This window comes from Prunus persica, chromosome G3, assembly GCF_000346465.2.
Source record: "Prunus persica cultivar Lovell chromosome G3, Prunus_persica_NCBIv2, whole genome shotgun sequence".
NCBI lineage: Eukaryota > Viridiplantae > Streptophyta > Magnoliopsida > Rosales > Rosaceae > Prunus > Prunus persica.
Genome location: NC_034011.1, coordinates 15,994,514 through 16,016,095, shown reverse-complemented (window position 1 = coordinate 16,016,095; position 21,582 = coordinate 15,994,514). Strand labels below are relative to the sequence as shown.

At 36.3% G+C, this 21,582-nt stretch overlaps 2 protein-coding genes and 1 long non-coding RNA gene across 4 annotated transcripts; 2 read left to right on the top strand and 1 right to left on the bottom strand.

Moving 5' to 3' along the window:
• Nucleotides 7,967-14,993, top strand: LOC18784238 (protein ABHD17B). Of its 2 annotated transcripts, XM_020559771.1 has the most exons (6): nucleotides 7,967-8,846; nucleotides 12,711-12,747; nucleotides 13,465-13,701; nucleotides 13,783-13,830; nucleotides 14,394-14,458; nucleotides 14,549-14,993. In XM_020559771.1, the coding sequence occupies exons 1-6, from the start codon at nucleotides 8,506-8,508 to the stop codon at nucleotides 14,790-14,792; spliced, it is 972 nt and encodes a 323-aa protein (XP_020415360.1). In that variant the 5' UTR covers nucleotides 7,967-8,505; the 3' UTR covers nucleotides 14,793-14,993. The 2 variants fall into 2 exon arrangements, with proteins under 2 accessions (XP_020415360.1, XP_007215613.1); XM_007215551.2 differs by having other exon boundaries at nucleotides 7,971-8,846; nucleotides 14,394-14,993.
• LOC18782960 (LEAF RUST 10 DISEASE-RESISTANCE LOCUS RECEPTOR-LIKE PROTEIN KINASE-like 2.1) lies at nucleotides 15,219-18,982 on the top strand. Its single transcript, XM_020558971.1, has 3 exons — nucleotides 15,219-16,245; nucleotides 17,241-17,264; nucleotides 17,640-18,982. The coding sequence occupies exons 1-3, from the start codon at nucleotides 15,468-15,470 to the stop codon at nucleotides 18,752-18,754; spliced, it is 1,917 nt and encodes a 638-aa protein (XP_020414560.1). The 5' UTR covers nucleotides 15,219-15,467; the 3' UTR covers nucleotides 18,755-18,982.
• LOC109947806 lies at nucleotides 19,524-20,658 on the bottom strand. Its single transcript, XR_002270583.1, has 3 exons — nucleotides 20,499-20,658; nucleotides 19,883-19,937; nucleotides 19,524-19,630 (listed from the first exon to the last, which is right to left on the bottom strand). It is a non-coding gene; the product is annotated as an uncharacterized LOC109947806 (long non-coding RNA).

The window sequence follows — 21,582 nt, the reverse complement described above, 5'->3', positions numbered from 1 at the left end:
TTGATTCATTCACTTTCATATGATTTATATTCGCATATTAGAACTCCTTTTTTAAGTCATGCTTGACAATTTCATTAAAGTTTTCTTTAATCATATCTTAGAGCATTCTCTCTCTTTATTAGGGATATAGATTCCTTATTTTATACTTGCCTCTATGAATTAATTGAGAGGGTCCCAAGAATACATGAGGCATATATGTGGTCAGTACATGTTTATATATATTGTACTATCAAAAAGACTAAGGACTACTTTGCAATTTTGCAACCCAAAGTTTCTTGTTTGACATGTAAGTGAAACTTTCATACAAGAACTCTTGATTGATTGTGTTTAGTGAAATCACTCTCCATTGTGCACCTACATACTTGTCTTAGTGTCTCTACACAAATGAGTTGAGACCAATCATCCTCCCAATAGAGCAGACATTGTATGTACCGGTCTTTATGGATTATCAATGACTAGTTGATAATTCTATGACTAGAAACTGTTGAGGATATGAGGGTTATAAGAGGAAGGTCTCCTAAATATTCTTTAGAATGTCTTCTCTTTATTTCATGTTTCTTGGACTATTGTTTAAGCATTGTTGAGCAAAAATTGGACAAGTAATTTGTATGAACCTTCACCCGACATAATTTCACTCTTGTCGATGACATAAATAAATTTGTATTATTTTAGCTAAAATCTCTTGTTAAAAGAGAACATCCTTTGATTCTAACATGAATAAAATGTAATTGGGGGTTTTGTGTGTTTGTTTAAGTTTGCAACTGCACCTAGGTTGGACCCCATATTGCCTACATATCCCCTTTGAGGGATCAAGCTACTCATAGTTCTTCGGAGAATTTAATTGAACTTTTGAGGAGTGAATGACCCCTTGAAAGAATTTGTGGTGATATGAGTTAAGTATGAAATTTGGATGGATGTGGGTTTGTGGTTGCATATGGATTAAGTCTCTACGTGTTCTTAGCTAAATCAAATCGGACATAGTTCAAACGTTAGAAATTTATTTGGAGTGAATTTGTTTGTTTCGCACTATTGAGAGATTTCGAACTTGGAAATCAACGAAGGTTTTAGTGTCAAAAAGAAAACAAAAAGTGGTGTACTTTTGTATCAATTATTTCTTAACTGACATATTGGAATTTTGGATTGACCAATTTTAATTTATAAAACTTTCTTTTCCTTGATCAAATCTCCCTGATATACATATTGTTGGTAAAAAAATAAAGATAATTGCTATATTTACATATGATAGAGTCTAGAACTTGGTTCTATCTTCTTAAGACGAAATTATCTCCTCATAGGTGCTTTTAGGATTTGCTTGGCAAATGTCTCTTAGGATAGAACGATCGACTTCTTGTAGAAGTAGCACTATAATCCCCAAGAAAAGCGAACTCAAACTTGTGTATGAACTCTCTCTTACTAACTTACTATATTTTTGAAAATACAATGCTATGAATCCTCTTAAAACTACTATTGTCGGATGACAATTGGATGAATGAAATGTTGTAGGACCTTCTCTATTTATAGGCAATAAGGCATCTGTTCAAAAAAGATGTGACTGAAAAATATCAACAAATGTGTCTTTTCTTGTTACAACCATAAGCTAAGAAGTGCAATATTTCAATTACTATGAAACAATGCAACTTTTCATATAAAGTATTATTATTTTAGTCACAAACAAAATAAATAATATTTTATTTTTCCTATGTTAAGAACATGACTGTTCCTAATTGATACATACTAATTTGTAAAAGTCATATACTTAAAGTCACGGGCCCACAATTTAATTTCCATTCAATTATTAAAAAAAATAAACATAAATATTTTAATTTTCTAACACAAATCTCCCCTACTCGTTCTCGCTTATGCTGTGTCCTCTCTGTTCTTGACAGAACCTTCTTTTGATCATTTTTTTTTTGCGGGCTTTTCTCTTTGCTTCTCCTTGGACTCAAACAACCCTTCTGTTCTTCACCTTTTGTTTTTCTGACAATTAGGCAGCCCTTGGGTTCTTCTCCTTTTGCTTTTGCCTCCACCCCTTTAAGCCTTTGGTTCATACCTTTTTATAGGCAGAAAGGTGAGTAGCAATTGACGACGCACGTTCCTTTACTGAGTGTGCCACTGTTTTTATGAATGGAGTAGTGGGAGATAACCAATTAATTCTCATCCCACCATTTTTCCTTCTTTTTTTTTCTTTGTTTTCCTTTTGAAAGTGGGCTAAAGTGAGACATTTGACTCTAAACTTGCCGCCGTGAGGCACATCACTCTTTTTTTTCTTTTATTTTTTAAATATTATTTACAAATTTTCTTTGTAAGAAATACAGTGCAACAAGCACATAATGAGACAATTGCTATTAAACAATAAATCAGATTGAAGGAGAAAACATATAGTTGCAAAGTTCTTCTTTCTTCTACCATCCCATCCACAAAATTCGTAAAATAAACACATAACCATCCAATGGTCCAAAACATTCAAAACTAAACACCTAAAAATTAGAAAAAGAAAAAAAAACCATGTAATCCTTTTGATATTTATTTATACATTTGTTGCGGCCCAAAAAATTCAGGGCCAGGCCCAAGTAAATTTCCGGTCCAGTGCAATACTTATTTAAGAAGAGACCCGATTTGGAGCACGCGAAAGTTTGTCATACACGCTCGTACGAGCTACGATCCACGTGCCATGCCAAATAAATATGCAATCTGTCGTGCTAAGAATTGAAATGAGCCTATAAAATGCACTAGCTCTACAAGCCCAAGCTAATTATCTCGTCAAGCATCATATCCCTTTTCAAAACGATAAAATTCGAGCATGTCAATCGACATGCAATGCCAAGCAGAAAACCCTTATTTTGCACCTAACCACGCTACAAGCTTAAGTGGGCCCAAGCCACTCAAATGCTTGGGGCTTGTTGAGTGGGTTGTGGTATGGATGGTAACGAGCATTCATGAGGCCCATTGATGAGCCAAGAAATGGAAGTTTTGGGCTGCTTGGGAGCCCCAAAACTCGAGCCCAAATATGTGGGTAAGCATAAAAGAGAGAAAAAGATAGCCCATTACTTTAGAAAGTTGGCCCATCACCTTAATAAAAATAGTCCATCACTTTAGGAAGTTGTCCCATTCCCTTAGTAGACTAACCCATCACCCTCGGAAGCCCCAAATGACCAAGAAAATATTTGAAAGTCTTCAGTATATGGCTGGAGACAAAAACCACTACAAATGCCAAGGGTTGCCCATGTATATAGACTATTGGGAGGCTCCAGCACGCAACCAAAGGCAAACCTCAAGGCAGACCATTCAAAAAACCAAAAGGTATTAGTGCGCGCAGGTTGCTAAAAGAAAAAGCACCCTTCAGACCAACGCCCTTACCCATTTATTTCTCATACCAACTTTTGCCATGAAATAGGGGAGGAAAAAAGGAGAGGTAGTAGTCAAAGATAGGAGGTGGCCACTGGAACAGTTGATGGAAGGCTCTAGAGCTCATAAAAATCTTGTCTTTGTGTGTTTGGACTGAGAAGGATTTCACAAAAATGAGGATGAATCAAAGGAAGAGAAGACTTGGTAGATTGGGGGAGAAACTAGCTAGGGTTTCTTGGGAAGAAGGAGCTTCCAGTGCCTATAAAAAGGGGCATCTCCTACCCATCAACACACTCACATCCAGAGAGAGCAAACATCACCTCTCATCCCTGGAACCCTTCAATTTCGAGCCTTATTTCCTCCATCTCTTCCCATCTTTTCTTCTGGCAAGCCATTCCAGAGCCTGACAAAGCTTTCGTCAAGCTGCCGAAAAACTGCTCAAACTACCCACTTCTCCTCCCTCGTCGCTCTTTCTCTCTCTCTCTCTCTCTCTCTCTCTCCCCTCAACAAATTCTCTCAAAATTCCTTCTCCTTTTACTTTGAACCCTTGTTTCTCATAGGAAATCCAAGCTCTTTCTTTCTCTCTCTCTCTCTCTCTCTCTCTCTCTCTCTCTCTCTCTCTCTCTCTCTCTCTCTCTCTTTATGCTAAACTCATGAATGCTTAGCTTCCATGCCACAAGTTTCTCAAGCCAAGCCATATATTTATCTATAAGCAACTGTTGGTTTTGTTGGTGAAGGAGACCAAGGTGTTTCCTAAGGCCTAAGGTGTTTCCTAAGGCTCCACAAAACTTTCGAAGCACTCTTGGGGTCGGATTCTTGAACTCAGACATAGGGGCCAATTCACCCACTTGCTCTTTACAGCAGCCCAGGCCTATTAATAGCTGTCGGAACAAAAAGCCCCTACAACATTCAATTGTAAACACTTATCTTTTTAAAATTTCATCTTATTGAATGAAATCATATCTTCTCTGATTCAAAAAATTTTACATTCATTTGTTTGGAAAAAATAAATTAAAATAAACCTAACATTCAAAAAGTATTTTAAAATATTTAAAACTAAAAAAAATTAACACAAAAACTAATCAATACCCAAAAAAAAAAAAGAATTTGCATATTAGAATTTACATTTTGATCTGTTGCATTCCTTATGATTTATCTCGTTTTCTTCTAGTTATCCAGAGCATTTCCCAAACTTAGGATGCTTATTGGAAATTTGGAATGTCATGACCCTAATCCAATAAGCCACGCGGTTCACTGGAATTTCCTCAATAGCCATATTACTTGGACACCTTTGGACTAAGAAGTAAAAATCCATAACACGTCTTCCTAGGTGAGATGGCAACTGCTCCTATAAGGCAATTCATCTTTCCCTCTCCGAGGGATGTGGAATTGTTCACCAATCTTACTTCCCAATCTCACGGGTTTTACAATCCACCTTATTGGGGCCCAGCGTCCTCGTTGACACACTTCCGGTCGGGATCTAGCTTTGATACCAAATTGCCATAGCTCACTCCCACTAGTAAGAAATTGGGTCTAAGCCCTCACGGTTTTGTTTTTGGGCTCAAGCTTATGTTATATTGCCCAAAACGCATCTTACTAGGTGAGATGACAACTGCTCTTATAAGGCATTTCATGTGGGATTATTCACCGATCTTGCTTCCCAAGCTCACGGATCTTACGTTTTCCAACTTCACAAAACTACACGATACCTCTGGGGCAAGGTGTGGATGAGGAAGTTTTGTAGAGGACATTTGGTTTCGGATATTCCAACCCAATAAACAATGATTCAAGAAAAGTTTGTTCTCGTCTGAGGAAACACAAAATGTTTCCTTTGCACAATGTTTGGCTGAGTGATTTACCCAATCTTGTTGATGAAAAACATGAATCATCCCATTAACGTAGATGAGTTGGTCACTACTGCACTTTGAAGATGTTATTGCTAGTTAGTACTCATTTTGTTGGGGTCCTTTATATTACCAATTGTTGATTTTTCTTTTCTTGATTGTTTTAGATCTTCAATTCTCACTTTATATGTGTGTTGTTTGCTTCTCTGGTAATCTCTACTTTGATTCTTAAGGTGAATTTGAAGGCTTAGATTTAACAACGTATTTGAACTTTCTCTAATGAATAAATTTTTATTACAAGGGGAGAATCTTTTCCTCAACTTGCATTCCAAGTACACATCATATTCAACAATGCTACGATGCACCAACTTTCTTTACAAACTTATTGATACCAATACATGAATAATATGGTAATTTAAGCAACGGAGGATCCAGGAATTTTTATAGTGGTAGGCTAAATATTTTTTTATTTATAAAGGAGATATATTATAAGCTCTTTTTTTTTCTCTTGAAACAAAAATGTAAATAAAATTTTATAAATCAAACAAGGCCACAGTACGAGCAAATATAACATAAAGAAGTACAAAATATAAATAAATACTAAATCAAAAAAATTGTCCAACTTCAAAAAAATATGTTCGATTGAGAAAAAATTTAAAGAGCTTACCTAGTGAAGTGGAACCCTTCTCTCTTTGAGTGTATCAAAATCTTTGATTATATATGCTAATTAATAATTCAAGTTGCAAAAATAAAATATAAATATATCAACAATCTCCAAAAGTTTTCACCCAAACCCTAAATTGTAAGAACTTAACAATAACAATTAGAAGGAAATTGAATATAAAAAAACAAAGAAAAACTTACCAAGATTGAAGAACCCATTGAAGATAAGTTGGTACAATTTTTTAGAGGAGGAGAGCTATTTCCTCTAGGCTCTCAAGGTTCAAATATGACATTTTGGGTGGCTAGAAGAAATGTTTTGATGTTTGCTCTCTGTGGGTGTAACCCAATATCAGTACGATTAGAATAGCTCAAGTTGTTAGAGCCTTAGTGTGAGTTTTGCTTCTAATCAAATTTATATAGGTTTGGATTGATGTTTATTATTTGCTATATGCTTCTGGAGTGGGCTAATATTTATTGGAGTAGGAATAAAGCTTATAAAATTGACTTTTTATCACAAAACATCCTTGAGGTTTGCGAAACTATCAGATTGAGTCCTTTTTGTTTTGTTTTTTTGTCATTTGTGGTCCTCAAAGTTAATAAGCGTGCTCACAAGTTGTCCTTACCGTCGTCTGGTTCCGTCCAAAAACCAGTTAGATTGATGATGTGGCACACATGTGGGCCTATATATCCAATGATACGACGCCACATTGATTAAATAAAAAATAAATTTTTAAAAATTTAAAACTATATAATAATAAAAACTGCAACTTCTCTCCTCTCTTTCCTCTCTCCTCTCTCCTATCTCCTCTCCCCATCCCGACCCACCCCCACCTCTCAGCCTCTACTCTCCGGGCCATCCCCCACCACCACAACACACACACACACACACACACACACTCTCTCTCTCTCTCTCTCTCTCTCTCTCTAGTCTAACAAAGTAGAACAACATATCATATGTCCAGTCCCAAGACCTAACAATGAATATCCCTCGTATACTTTTTCTGTCATCCAACACACTCGTGAAGACCACGTGATTCCACGACTCAATGACAAGTTCTCAAAACAAACACCACATCAGCAATATAGATGATCAAACACTCAGTAGACCTCACACAACATTAAGGTCTAGTTTGGGATTGCTATCACTTTTTAAAAAAAATTGCTTATGCTGTGCTTTTGAAAATAATTAGTTGTAAAGTAAAGCAGCTCCATATTTGGTAAACAGTATTTTAAAAGTATTGTTAATACAAAAAGCAGTGTCAAAACTGTTTGGTAAATTTCAATATAAAATTGTTGTAACTGTGAATAATGATTAAAATAGACATGATGATGATGTTGAAAGTGTTATGTGCTAATCGTGTGGTGGTAGTGGTCGTGCTGGTGGAGTGGAGGTCATGGTCAAAGAGATGGAGGTGAAAGTGGTGGTGGTGATGAATGTGGAGTTAGTGGTTGTGGTTGTGATAGTGGTGGTGGTGGGGATGGTGGTTGTGGAGGTTGTGGTGGCTGCGTGCAGTGGTGGAGCCAGGATTTTATGTGTGGAGGGACCAATATATTAGAGTTTAAGGTTGATTTCTTTCTCAGTGTTAAGCTTGTAAATAAATAAATAACCGATTATCTTTAATTTCCTATTTTCTTAAATATACTTGTGAAAGAAAGATTTGATTGGCTGTTTCTTTTAATTTTTATTAATTATGTTGGTAGAATTTAGGAGTAACTTTGCCATATTGCTAAGGAAAGAGTCTTAGTTGGAGGGGGAAATGTAAATCCCTCTTTCCCTTTATTGTGGGGGGCCATAAGCATTAATTTAATATATATTGTCTTAAGTTGTACAATGCAAAGGCAATATATATACTATTTCAGAATTTTGGGAGGGCCAAGGCCCTTACAGGCCTAAGCACACCTCCCTCTTGCCTGCGTGGTGGTGGTGATGGTGTTGGTTGTGGAGGTAGTGGTGGATGTGGAGGTGGTGGTTGTGGTGGCGATGGCAGAGGATGAGGAGGAGGAGGATGTGGTGGTGGTGGTTGTGGAGGTGGTGAATGTGGTGGTGGTGGTGGTTGTGGAGGTGGTGAATGTGGTGGTGGAGTTGAATGGGGAATGGGAACTAAAAAAATTCATTAAATGCTCATCTCTACTTTTTTCAAAAGTAGCTTTTTAAAGAAACCTATAACTTGCTTTTAAAAACTGTTATTAAAAGGACATTATTTTTAAAATAATCGGGATATTTTATTTTTATCAAACAGCTTTACTTTAAAGTGAAACAAGTTTTTTGTCAAAAAAAAACAATCTCAAAAGGAGCCTAAACCCAATCGGCCATTGAAACCACTTCTGTAGGCCCCACTTCGCCCCCCTATCTTATCCAAAGTTTGATTATACCAAATTCAACGTCCTCCTGCTATACACAGTAGACATTCATATAAAATCGCCGTCACAAAAAAAAAGGAAAACAAAAACAAAAGCAATTGCAAACACTTCAAAATACGATGATGTGATTTCCTCGGCTAACTTTGACACGTTCTCTTCCTTGAATTCCCACGGGACACCGACTTCCATCTACACGCGCCACCGCTGGCCCACCGTCCTTTTTTTCTGTCGTGCTCATATATCTGTCGATTTACGACCGTCAGATCGATCAAATGGTGTGTGGTTGGGGTCTATGAATTTTGGTTTCGCCTGTGATGAGAACGATAAGATGGGCGGAGTGACCTCTTCGATTGCAGCCAAGTTCGCGTTTTTCCCGCCGAATCCGCCGTCGTACAGAGTCGTCCCCGACGAGTCGTGTGGAGGGGTACTGTACATTCCGGAGGTGCCTAGAAGGGACGACGTGGATGTGATCAAGCTCAGGACTCGCCGAGGGAATGAAATCGTGGCCGTACACGTCAAGCACCCCAAGGCCTCGGCTACTATGCTCTACTCCCATGGAAATGCTGCTGATTTGGGCCAGATGTTCGAGCTCTTCGTCGAATTGAGTGCTCGCCTTCGGGTTAATTTGATGGGGTAAGTAAGTGATTTTTGTTTTTTATTGTTATTGATATTTTTAATGGTGGATTTGGCTTCTGGGATTTTGAATTTGAGTTCAATTTGAATGCTTTGATTTGGTTTAGCAATAATTCTTGTGGATTGAAGTTTTTTGAGCATTGGGTGTTAGTTAATTTAGTTAATTTATAGGTGGTGTTGGAGGAACCTGTTATTCTGTATAAATGGAAACTTTTAGAGTTATTAATTGTGAAGATATATTAGGAAGCAAATTCATTAAGAAACTGGTTGTCTCAGTTGTTTCCTTATACAAATATTTCCCAGAAACGCGAAATTGCAAATCAACACCAAACTAAAGAAAATCAACAAATTTACTAAACAAATGTATATATTTTCCTCTACACGAAACAAAGACAGCTTAATTCTTAGCACACTGAAATCGTGCCAGATATCTTGCTTTCTAATTCCATGACATCTTTCAGTTTTCCGTAGATATTTTACTATTTATAAAGTGAGCAGAGCTTAATTTTTTCAATGACCATCAAACTCATGTTGCTTTTTGATTGATTCTTTGATTCTTTGTTCGTGTAAAAGTTACCTTTTCTTGTAAGAAAACTCTATAAACATAATTGTAATGGTGGACTCAGAATCTTATATCATAGTTATGTTTCTCCTTTGTGTGGAAAAGCTAGAATAGATGTTTTTGGCTGTTGTGTGCAGTCTGTACCATGCCTACCATCACAAATGGTGCAAACTCACGTGCAAGAGTAACATTTATGCCAAATTATGTGGTAGTGAATAGTGGTTCTTCGAGGAGAGTTTATAAGTATTGTGCTATTGTGCATGCATGTCTACATGCAGTTTGCAAACAATGAAGGAAATGGTTGATGATGATGCACACTGTTTTCTATAAAATTTATCTATCTAAACTTCTGGAGCAAAAACAAAGAAGAATTTCATATTCACCAATAAAATGCTCAAATATCTGAATGGAAACATAATATCAATTTGTAATTTTGTATGCATGTGTTTTCATTACATGTTGACGTCGCATCTTTTGGGCTGTGGCATAATATCTCTTTGTTTGCATCTCTGATTACATGTATTTAGTTAACCATTGCCCATGTAGCATTTATTGTGCTGATATCTGACTCACTGTATGTCAATTCACTGCAATTAATTTCAACAGTCTGGCCAAGCAGTTGAGCTTCGTGATATTATATACATTGCTGTATAATAATGAACATATATTATTTTACCCTTTCTCTAATGTGGATGGCAAAGTACATTATAGTTGTGGATGTTTTCCATCCACCATTGGATCAAATGAAGGTAGTAGATTTAATAATCCACAATCTTGTAATTACCACCCAGGACCCAAAACAGTGACAAACCAAAAGAAACTAAACTTTATTGAAAGAAAGAAAACCACTCCGGTGAAGAAAAGTTTTCTCCACAACCCCATCACAGTAAAGGATGGTTGTAACTTATACATACTCTGTGCCAGCAGTTGGATTTAGTAAACATCCTCTTCTATTGATGGAGTAATTGACGAATGTTGTTTTTCAGATCTAGCTGTCTGTGAAAATCGGAAGCATCGTTATGCGGTTTAAAAGACCTTAGCTAGTTTTCTAGCTGAGGAAGCGGTTTGGAATTTCCAAATGTGAACTGGATTGTGATTTTTTTGCAAATTTGCAATAAATCCAGGATTGGTGGTTGGTCCTCACTTACTGATAACTCTGAATACAAGTGTGGAGCCAGTTATGAAACTCATAAGTGGAACCCAAAATTTTGCATTAGTAACTTATAGATTGCTGTTAGAAATGCTGTCTGTCTTCTAGCCTTTAAGAATCCTTTGTCTGCTGGGAGATGTTTATTAGTTGGTAGAGAAAAGTCAGAGAGCATGGTATTGTCATATCAGAAGAGTTCAGATATGGTGTACAGGTTTAAAATAGATGTAATAGGTAGACATAGTAGATATGTAATGAGTAGACACAGATTGTTATGAGGTTATGAAAATCTTTTATGATATCTTCTCTACTATAGGATCTTATTTTTGGATGTTGGTGCCCTTGTATCCATCAAGAGCGAGGAACACCAGGCCAATATCATTGAGGAATACGATATATCCTCCTTCCTCACCCTCATCTTCCAAACCTTCCTCATCTTACAGTTCTTCAGGCTCTAGTCCCAGGTTCCCCATGCCGTTGCCACACTGATGACTCCATCAAATCTCGTCGCCAGTGTTCCTAGCATGGGGGAAGAGAAAATCTAATCAGAGGGGTTGTGCTGCCATATTTTTTATTATTTTATTATTTTATTTTAAACAAAAGATACTGTTTGGGCCTGGCTGGGTAAATACAGGTTGTAGATTAAAATCTGCACTCTTCATTTGATCAAATGGCAGATAGCAAAGATTGGCAACTTATTTGCACTTTGCCATCCATATTAGTGAAAGTCTCTACATTGTTTGAGACTGTCATTCCATATATCAATTGAATTGCATGCATGGATAAGTTTTGAGACAGATTTGGTAATAGAAAGATTGAGGTGTTTCTGGTGAGAGTTAGGTTCCTGTATGTTGTTTTCCAGCAACAATATGGAGGTCTGCATTAATTGTTTAGACTTAGCCACTGTCTTGGATAAATTAAAAAGATAGTAACTAATCATCTTAAGTGAAAGTTCATAATAAATAGAGTAACTAGTCTTAGTGTTGATCGCTATTGACAAATTTGATCAGGCCACTATTGATCTTACAATCCTGTAGTTGAAATGGGAAGAGGAAGATATAGCTACTTCGAGTTGATTTTTTCTTTAGTAACATGCATGCAATAGGCACCAACAATCCCAAACGACTGAAACATGCAATATGCATTCTGTTGCTATGTAGTTCTCAAGCTGTGTATCTGGTTCAATTGGGTTTAGACTTTATTCAAAATTCAAATGCTAGCATGATGAAAAAGGTTCTTGTTGGGTTTCTTTTACTTCCACAGACACATCAAAATACAGATAGGAGGTTTCTGTTAAAAATGAAACAGGACTATGTTCAGCTCCATCTCTGAGATTTGAGGCCCTGTGCAGGGATAAATAATGAGTCCTTTTTAACACTCACACAAAGAAAACGCATGTGAAACTCAAGCAATCAACTGAAATTATGAAATCAAAATAGCTAGAGGGAGAAAGATTCAGAATTTTTACCTTTGATTTTTGGAAGATATTAGCTCATATTGCTGAACACACAGGTGATACAACGTACATATCCACTAAACACTGGAGTTAAAAACCAAATGACCAGACATATAGAAGCTAAAGTGAAATTAGAAATAGAAGCTAAAGCGAAATTAAAAACAGAAACTAATGAAACACTTGATATCCAGAAGCTTGCAGTGGAAACTTGAAGCGCTGAAGAAGAGAGAGTTGCCTTTGATAGTGTAGCAGGCAAGTCCTTCTTCTATTGTCACAAAGATTAAAGATCTTCCAGTTTGAAATCCAATCTGTGAAAGAAGATTAAGAATATCAATCTTAGAATGACTCCATAATTTTGTCAAACAGAGCAAACAGGACAAGATGTTCAATTTCCTATAAAACATATCATGTGCATGCAGTGGCTTTGAGATTATAGAACTCAAATACAATATTTCTTTCATAATTATAGCAACCAACAAGCATTCTCACAAACTTTTGATGTATCCCCAAAGAACACTGAGCGCATACTAGAGACTTCTCCTCACCCTGGGGCTCTTATTAATCTGGGGCACCCTGTGCAGTTATACTGGCGGCCCTGATTAATGTTTTATTATTATTTAAGAATATCTCTTTCTTGCACTAATTATAATATGTTTCTATTATTGGATTAACTTAATAGTTGTTAAATGGATTTTGCAGCTATGATTACTCTGGCTACGGACAGTCAACTGGAAAGGTGAGATGCCTAGGCCCAATGGTGCTGTTATAAGATGGCTAGCTTCTTATAATTTGTTATGGTTTGTCCGACTCCATATCGTGCAGTGCATAATGTCAGCTGTCCCTTTGTGTGTGCATTGTTTTTTCTTTTTGGTGAGGGGGTGATATCATTGTCTTTTTTTTTTCTTGGTAAAAATATTAAGCTGCTCCTCAGGCTGTCAAAGAAATTACTATACTTTTATTTGGATGGGTACTTTTAATTGCGGATTGACATATAAAGGAATACTTATGGGGACATCTTTTCTTCTTAGTCACGTACTGGGGAATTTTAAATTTTAAATTGAAACAATAAATTTTGTTGAAATCTTATTTCTGGGCACTTAATTGTAGAGAATGTGAGTATAGATGCATTATTTGAGGACTGTGATTTTAGAAACTTAAGATTGGAGTTTCTTTAGCATGTCAAAATCATTGTGTTTGGTTGTTGATTTTCGAGGAGAAAAATGGACTGTTGCTCGATGCATCCGCATATATTTTTGATACCTTTTTGCTATAGACAATATTACAAGGGATGCACGAAATGTGGATTTGATAACTCAATCATTGATGTCTATTGCTTGCCGGATTAATTTGTTTGAATTATTCAATACGTCATTGGATAAATTTAATAGCTGTTAAGGTTTTTGTTCTGTAACATGTGTAATAATGTAATAGTCACCCTTTCCTCTTGAAACAGGCAACTGAATATAATACATATGCCGACATTGATGCAGCTTATAAATGCCTCAAGGAGAAATATGGGGTCAAAGATGAGCAACTAATATTATATGGCCAGTCTGTTGGTAGTGGCCCAACTGTTGATCTTGCATCACGTTTACCAACCTTGAGAGGTGTGGTGTTACACAGTCCTATTTTGTCTGGGCTGAGGGTTTTGTACCCTGTCAAGCGGACATACTGGTTTGATATTTACAAGGTAGTTTCGTACCAGTGATTCTGCACTGCCTGCTTCTTTCATCCTGCAAATGGGCTTATATTGCTTTTTATGTTTTTCCAGAATATCGACAAAATGGCAATGGTGAACTGTCCTGTCCTGGTTATACATGTAAGTGTATCTCCTCTCCCTCAGTTTTCTGCACACACATATCTGAAGGCATAGTTCGAAACATAACCACATGAATTTCTTTAGCATGATTTAGAACTTCAGAGATATTGGCATCAAAGAACTCTTTAATTGAATTTCAACATATTACATAGCATGTGGACTATAACTATTGATCGAATACGTTCATCACAGATTAAGTTCTTCCATTGAATTGTAAGGAATTTTAAGTGTCAAATCTGAGCCATGATCACATCCTAAGTTGAAACATACGTCTGCTTATAACTTCGAAGTTTCAAATCAAACTGGGCACGGGTAAGAATTGATAAAAGCGTGATTCATGCAGCATCTATCCACGAGTGAGATAAGTTAACTTAGTTTAGGAAAAAAACCTATTCAGGAGTGGTGTGAGGATTGCATTTTATGTGAGATTCTAATTATGATCACCTGGTTGGGATAAGGAGAGTGTAGCCACCAGGTCACATTTCCTTTCCATCTCCTCTCATACTAGAATTTGCCACATGTTTTGTGGAAAGTAGTGATAAACTAAAATGTTACTTGTCCAGGGGACAGCAGATGAGGTTGTAGATTCGTCTCATGGGAAGCAACTTTGGGTGCTTTGCAAGGAAAAGTATGAACCTTTATGGCTTAGTGGAGGTGGACATTGCAATCTTGAGCTTTACCCAGAATTCATTAAACATCTAAAGAAATTTGTACATAGCCTTGGCAGGTCAAAATCAGCCACAAATGGTTCTAAAACAAGTACAGTAGATTCTGACGAATGCAAACCACCTGAAACCGGCACTTCAGATTCATCCGAATTGGGTTCTGATCTTCCGGAAGTTTCTAGAAACAGCTTAGATAGTCGACTTGAGAAGTCTAAAAAGCCAAACAAGCCTGAAAAGTCTCGGATGAGCACTGACCGAGTTGACACCTTTAAGAGAAGGAAGGGTTTAGTGTGGTGATTTGTTCTTTACATGGAGAGCAGTTGAAATAAGTTATGTGCTGATATCCACTTATTTAATGATGTATCAACTCCAAATAGGATGAATTTGATTTGGGTGTGTCTTCTTCACATAAATTTTAATTTTAATTTGTATGTATATTCTGCAACTGAGGGAAATCCTGCTTTGTATTTCTTATGCAAAATCGGCCTCATCTAAACACCAGGTGTCTTCACCTTCAGCGGTCCTTCCACTTTGGTATTTCTATTCGAAAAGAAATTGCCAAGTAGCATAAAATTAAAAATTAAAAATTGCTGACATATTGGTTATGACCAAATCAAGCTGGTTCATTAAAATAGTTGGTGCCCGTGGCATTTCTGATCATTAGTTAACTAAAAATCTTAAAACCAGGTCGCTTTGATATCTCTAATGATATATGGGGACAGATTGTGTTCCAATAATCCTGTCTTAAATACTAATCTGTTACCAGGTTGCTTTGATCGCAAGGAAAAGTCTTCTATCTATATGTTTATTAAAATCAAAGGTTGAAAACTTGGCACAATAAATTAATAACAAATACTTGAGGAACTCCTTAATCACGACCTCCTTCCTAGCTAGTTGCAAACCTGTGAATTCCCATTTTGTACATTAACTTGGCTTTCTCGTCTCTCACTCTGAACTTTCCTCTAAAAGAAGATGCAAATTCTTCTATTTCAATCTTCAAACCTCCTCCTTTTGACCATCAGTTTCTTCATTTCAATCAACATACAGTTTTGTCTATGTGGAGAAGATCCACAATATGCAAACTGCAGAAAAGCTATTAACTGTGGTGGCATCAAAGACATCTGGTACCCCTTCTGGGGAGTCAACAGAGCAAGTTACTGTGGTCAACCCGGGTTTGAAGTTCAATGCCTAGATAATGTCCCGGTGATCAACATGGTGAATACCAGCTTCCGAATACTTGAAATGAACCCGAAAAATCCACGGACTGTTAAAGTTGCGAGGCAGGATTATTGGAACAAAATCTGTCCCCAGAGTACTCTAGTCAACACCAGCATCAACGTCTCTCTGTTTAATTATGCTTCTGGGCTTGCAAACCTGACCTTTTACTACGGATGCAATACAAGTACACCATCTACTAATTCACAGGTTTGCACAATAAACGGCAGTGATGTCAGTGTGGCCTTTCATCAAACAGGTGATGAGCATCCATTTGCTAACTATACCTGCAAAACTGAGGTGCTTGTTCCAGTTTTTGAAACAGCTGCTTTGGCTCTTGAGAACAATCAAACAAGCGTCGAAGATGCGGTGGATGAGGGTTTTGAATTGGGGTTGCAGATTGATAATGACCAATGCAACTATTGTGAGGGATCAGGAGGAACATGTGGGTATAATAATAAAACTACAACTCATGGTGGATTTGTTTGTTTTTGCAAAGATCAGCCCTATGCAATCACATGTGCAGTAAAATCAGGTATGTGTGTATCTCTTGTTTGATTGGGAAAATGCTAGAAACTTTTAAATCAGTTTAATACTATAATTTTTTTTTCCTTGCTACTTAGGTCATTGTTTTAGCTCATACTTGTGAGAGAGCTTGGGGTTTAGACTTTGCATTTACAAATGGTGCATTTTGTTGAATTTAAATTATTTGAACAATCGGTTAGACTTGTTGCTACATCATCTAGCCTAATTTTTAAATTGAAATAGTGAAATTTAAAATTATTGAAACTGTAATTATTAAGATCAGACTAGTTGATGTGGCAACAAATCTAACAATTAGATTGTTGTAATGATTTAAATCAAACGGGATGTACGTAAATGCACTATTTGTAAATGTAGAGATTGAGAATCCACTAGGGACATAGTAAATTCAAGCTCTTTACCACCTTTAAAGATTGCTATGTAAGGGACTTATGGTTTAAATGGTTAAGAATAGTTATCCTTGCACCCGAGGTAACAAGTACTGAACGATTAAAAATGTTAATACCAATTTAGTTGTACAAGTCAACATATGCTTCCAAGTTAACATTGAAGACCAGATAAAACAATTAACAAGTAAAGTCAAATGTCTGACCATTGATGGCATGCTACATCACCAACTAAACGAATTTTCGGCCTATTTAATTATTTTAATTATTTCGATCCTCTCTTTGGTCCCTCAGTTTAGTTTATGAATTCTCTAGTCCTCGAACATTTATTTTGGTCTTCCCATCACACCTTCTCTTTTATTTCTATGATTTCATCCCAATTGAATCCCTTTAGATTTGAGCTTATCAAGCATAAGATTCAGAGCTTCAATTCTAGATTTCTCACATGGTTGACTTTTAATTGATGCCAAGTTGCCAAGTTGCCAACCAATGGGTCGCATGCATAATACCATAGTTTGTAAGCAATGTTGTAACACACATATATATATATATATATATATATATATCATTATTAATGATTATTTATACCTATTTGTGGCAGATATTCAGCGCAAAGGGGCAATAGGTATGACGAAAGCTTCAAGAAAGGGATATAATTCAAATACAGGATTGTATATTTTTCAAAACTTTATTCATAAATTATTCTTACGACAAAATTAGCCATCTATAAGTTATAAACGAGCACAATGATAATCAAATGGTTAAATGATTTTCGATCCAATTGATTTTCTGCAAGAACAATATTTGGCTTATCTTTTGTAAAACATCTACAAATGAAGTTTTGAAAAATAACATAGACTTCAATTTTCTTGAAAAAGAAATACATATATATATATATATATATATATATATATATATATATATAAAACATAGACTTCAAGTTTCTTCCTTTTGAAAATTAATGAACTGCCTAATTAACTTCCACACTGTTTGGATACAGCTTTTTGGACAGGTGTTGGTATAACCATCGGCGTCATTTGCATCATATTCATATCAAGGAAAAGGAAGTTCTTCTTGAAGAAGTACTTCAAAACGGAGCACAGGCATGAGCTTGATATCGAACAAGTTATACAGAATTATGGCTCGTTTACCCCAAAGCGGTACAGTTATTCAGCTGTAAAGAAACTCACAAACTCATTCAAAGATAAGGTTGGCAGAGGAGGATATGGCACTGTATACAAAGGAACCCTACCTGATGGCCATCTTGTGGCAGTCAAAGTCCTAAACGAGGCAAAGGGTAATGGAGAAGACTTCATTAATGAAGTTGCAAGCATTAGTAGAACTTCCCATGTCAACATAGTCAAGCTTTCAGGATTCTGTTATGAGAGGCATAAAAGAGCTTTGATCTATGAGTTCATGCCTAATGGATCCTTAGACAAATTCATACATAAGCAAGGATCTTCTGACACAAATTTTCCTCGTTTAGAATGGAAAATGTTATTCGAAATTTCAGTAGGCGTCGCGCGAGGGCTGGAATACTTACATCGTGGTTGCAACACAAGAATTTTGCATTTTGACATAAAGCCACAGAACATTCTTCTGGACAAAGACTTCTGCCCGAAAATCTCAGATTTCGGCCTTGCCAAATTATGCAAGACGGAGGAGAGTATTGTGTCCATGTTGGGAGCAAGAGGAACTGCAGGATACATGGCGCCAGAAGTATTTAGTCGAAACTTCGGAGGAATATCTCCGAAATCTGATGTTTACAGCTACGGGATGTTGGTTCTTGAAATGGTTGGAGCAAGAAAGAATTTGGATTACGGAGGGTCTCATACCAGTGAAATGTTTCCACAAAATGTTTATAAAGATCTAGAGCTAGAGAAGGATGAAAATATCTTGGAGGGCATATCAGAAGGGGGAAAAGAAGTAGCAAGAAAGTTGATATTGATAAGTTTGTGGTGCATTCAAACAATTCCATCTGATCGGCCATCAATGAGCAAAGTAGTAGAGATGCTGGAAGGGCCCCTTCATTCTTTACAAATTGCACCGAAGCCTTTCTTATTTTCTAGTCCAATATCTGGTGGAGACTCATCCCAACCATCTGTGAGAAGCTAAGGAAGTTAGCTTTATTAGCACTTTCGTTTTTCTATTCTTTGGTTGGTTCTTTTTTCTTTTTCTATTGTGTGTGCGTTACCCTTCACTGAGCAAAATAATTTGATGTATCAACAGTGTAAGCTAAGCATACAAGAAAGACAGAAGTATAAACCTTGGCCACTGTGGAAAAATATTGATAGAATTTTTTTTTAATTACAATAAGAACTATACGTTGTTTTAACAAGAAAACAGTGATCCTTCTTTTGTTAATCATCAGATTACAATCACATACAACCCAGCAAAGTTGGAGCACATACATACATATAACTAAAGTAAATTTAGGTTTTACCCATAAAAATACTTTCACTTTTGGAAAAAACCAAAGTTTTTTGAAAAAAGACAGAATAACCTCTCAACTTTCAAACCAAAGACATGCAAATGTAAAGGATTTCTTAGGAAATCAAAAAATAAATAAGGGCAATTTTGTCCATTTTTGCTTGTTAACTAATCGGCTAGACTTAGGCCAGTCCTTCGACTTTTCAAAGTTTGAGTGTCCAGGACTTTGAATGGAAGGCTGATAGAGTGGCAAGCCCAGAAGGCTGCTGGAGTGGCAATGCTGCTTTACAGTGGCTCAATTGACTGCATTCAGTCAGGCCCTTGCCTTTGCTTCACGAAAAGGTGTTGATCACTGTCGCTAGCTTAAGAGATTAGGGGACTTGTTAATAAGTGCAGATTGTGATTTGAGACAGATTAGGAGTGTGAGGATTCCACTGGAGCGTCTCAACAAGAAAGGTGTAGATTTGATGAACTTCCTGAAGAAATAACTGGAATCCTAGAGGCCGTTGGACGCCTCTCTCTTTCCCAAGTGTGAATCTTCAATTTTTGCACCTAGATAATCTGTATCATTTGGATGACAAATGAAACAATAGAACATGCATGGGAAAGAAAATTCAGATATTTATAATAGTTAACGTGATCTATAAATAATCCAAATATGAAGCTAGGAGAATGAAAATGAAAGAATTTTGCATATATACATCATAAACTTGGTCCAAAATAAGATATGAGAATCTACTCAATCAATGTCGCAACTTCAAAATACTTGGGCTAAATTCCCACTAATAAAAGTAGATGAAATTGAGTACTTACAGGAAGAGGGGTTGTGCATCCAAACAGCTAAGACCCCAGGAGATCTCTGTCAATTCTGGAAGAAAGCAAGATAAAAAAAAAATGTCAGTGGAAGAAACCCGTGCCATATAGAGAGATGTTATCACATAGACTAGACTGTATGATTTGCTTCTTGTTTAAAATCAAGATCTACCATCTTTGAGTTGGGAACATTTTGTAATATGCAAACTCGATAAGCTGTGGCAGACTGAAACGACAGAGAAAAATTATTTTGTTTCCCCCACGGTGATTGGCTACGTTCATAGACAAGAAAGGAACGTTACTATATGTAACTACCATGTTACACCTTCAAACAAATTTCAAAGATACATGGGACGGATGAAACCAATCACATGCACAAAGAAAGAACTTGAGGATTAGTTTCGGTAGATGATAAAACTTAGAGCCCAACATAAGCGCATCTGTCTAGACTAGATTTAGATCCAAACAACAAGAGAAATCAGAGGAGACGCTTTAGGGTTTCACAGACAGATCTGACAGATCTACGCAGACAAGAAGCAAGAAAACGAAATTTAAATTAAGCACAGAAATTAGCATGGCAAAGATAAACAAAAGAGACAAGGATATAGAAATATACTTCTGGTAAATCATTGATTCGATGTTTAGGAAACCTGAGCTCAGGCTCTCCTGTAGAAACGACACCATCATCAGACTCTTCATCTCGGGCTTCAGACGCCTCAGATGTCTTCACCATTCTCTCTCTTTGGAAGCTGATCGATCCAAAACCCTAATTAGTGATTAGATTTGAGTTTTTATAGATGAGGATGAATGTTCTAGAATAGTGGTTTCGCAAAACAGGAGGCTTCAATGCTGTGGGTAGGGGTATTAGGTTAACGTTTTCAACACAGCTGTCTTGGTTTATTTTTTGGACTGAGCTGTCTGGTATTAGGGTTTTTAGGGTGGGTTTTTTTTTTCTTCATTATAATGCTTCTTTTTCTTTAATTTTTAAATATTTTTAATGACTCTTTTTTAATGCAACTACTGTTCTACTTTGAACTCATGATTTACTCTGACAAATGGTATTACATCAAATGATTATAGATTTTTCTTCTAAGAATTTCTCTGTTACTTTTAAACAGTTTAATTTGATGCGTACATTTTGAAATTTTAAAAAATTATTTTTTGGGAAAAACAAAAGTATTGTATTCTGTGCTAAGATTTCATGCTTCCAAAAAAAAAAAAAAAAAAAGCAAAGAAAAATTGTTAAGTTGAAGTATATATAAATGTGTGCTAGTTTAGAAATTAGTGTTGACAATAGTAGTGGAGATGGTTATGTTATGGCGAAAGGTAGAAAGAACACAAGAAGTACGTACAAATATATTAATGTTGGGTGAAAAAAGTTTGTACTTTATGCACTCAGAAATAATTTTGCATGGAATGTTGATACTAACCTTTTAAATGAATGAGATCTTATTCAAAAGAAATTAATTGGTACACCTGAAATATTTTCTAGAATCTATACATGACACGAGAAAACTCTCAAAGTCAAACACCAGCTTACCTTACCTAAAACACTAAAAAATTGACATAAAATTCAACGTCTTTCATGGAAACAAACACCAGCTGACTAGCCTCTATTAAAAGGTTAATTGTTGATTTACCCCTTAAACTTGCACGCTACTTTCAATTTGCACCTTGAATGTTTTTTTTTTTGGTTGGGA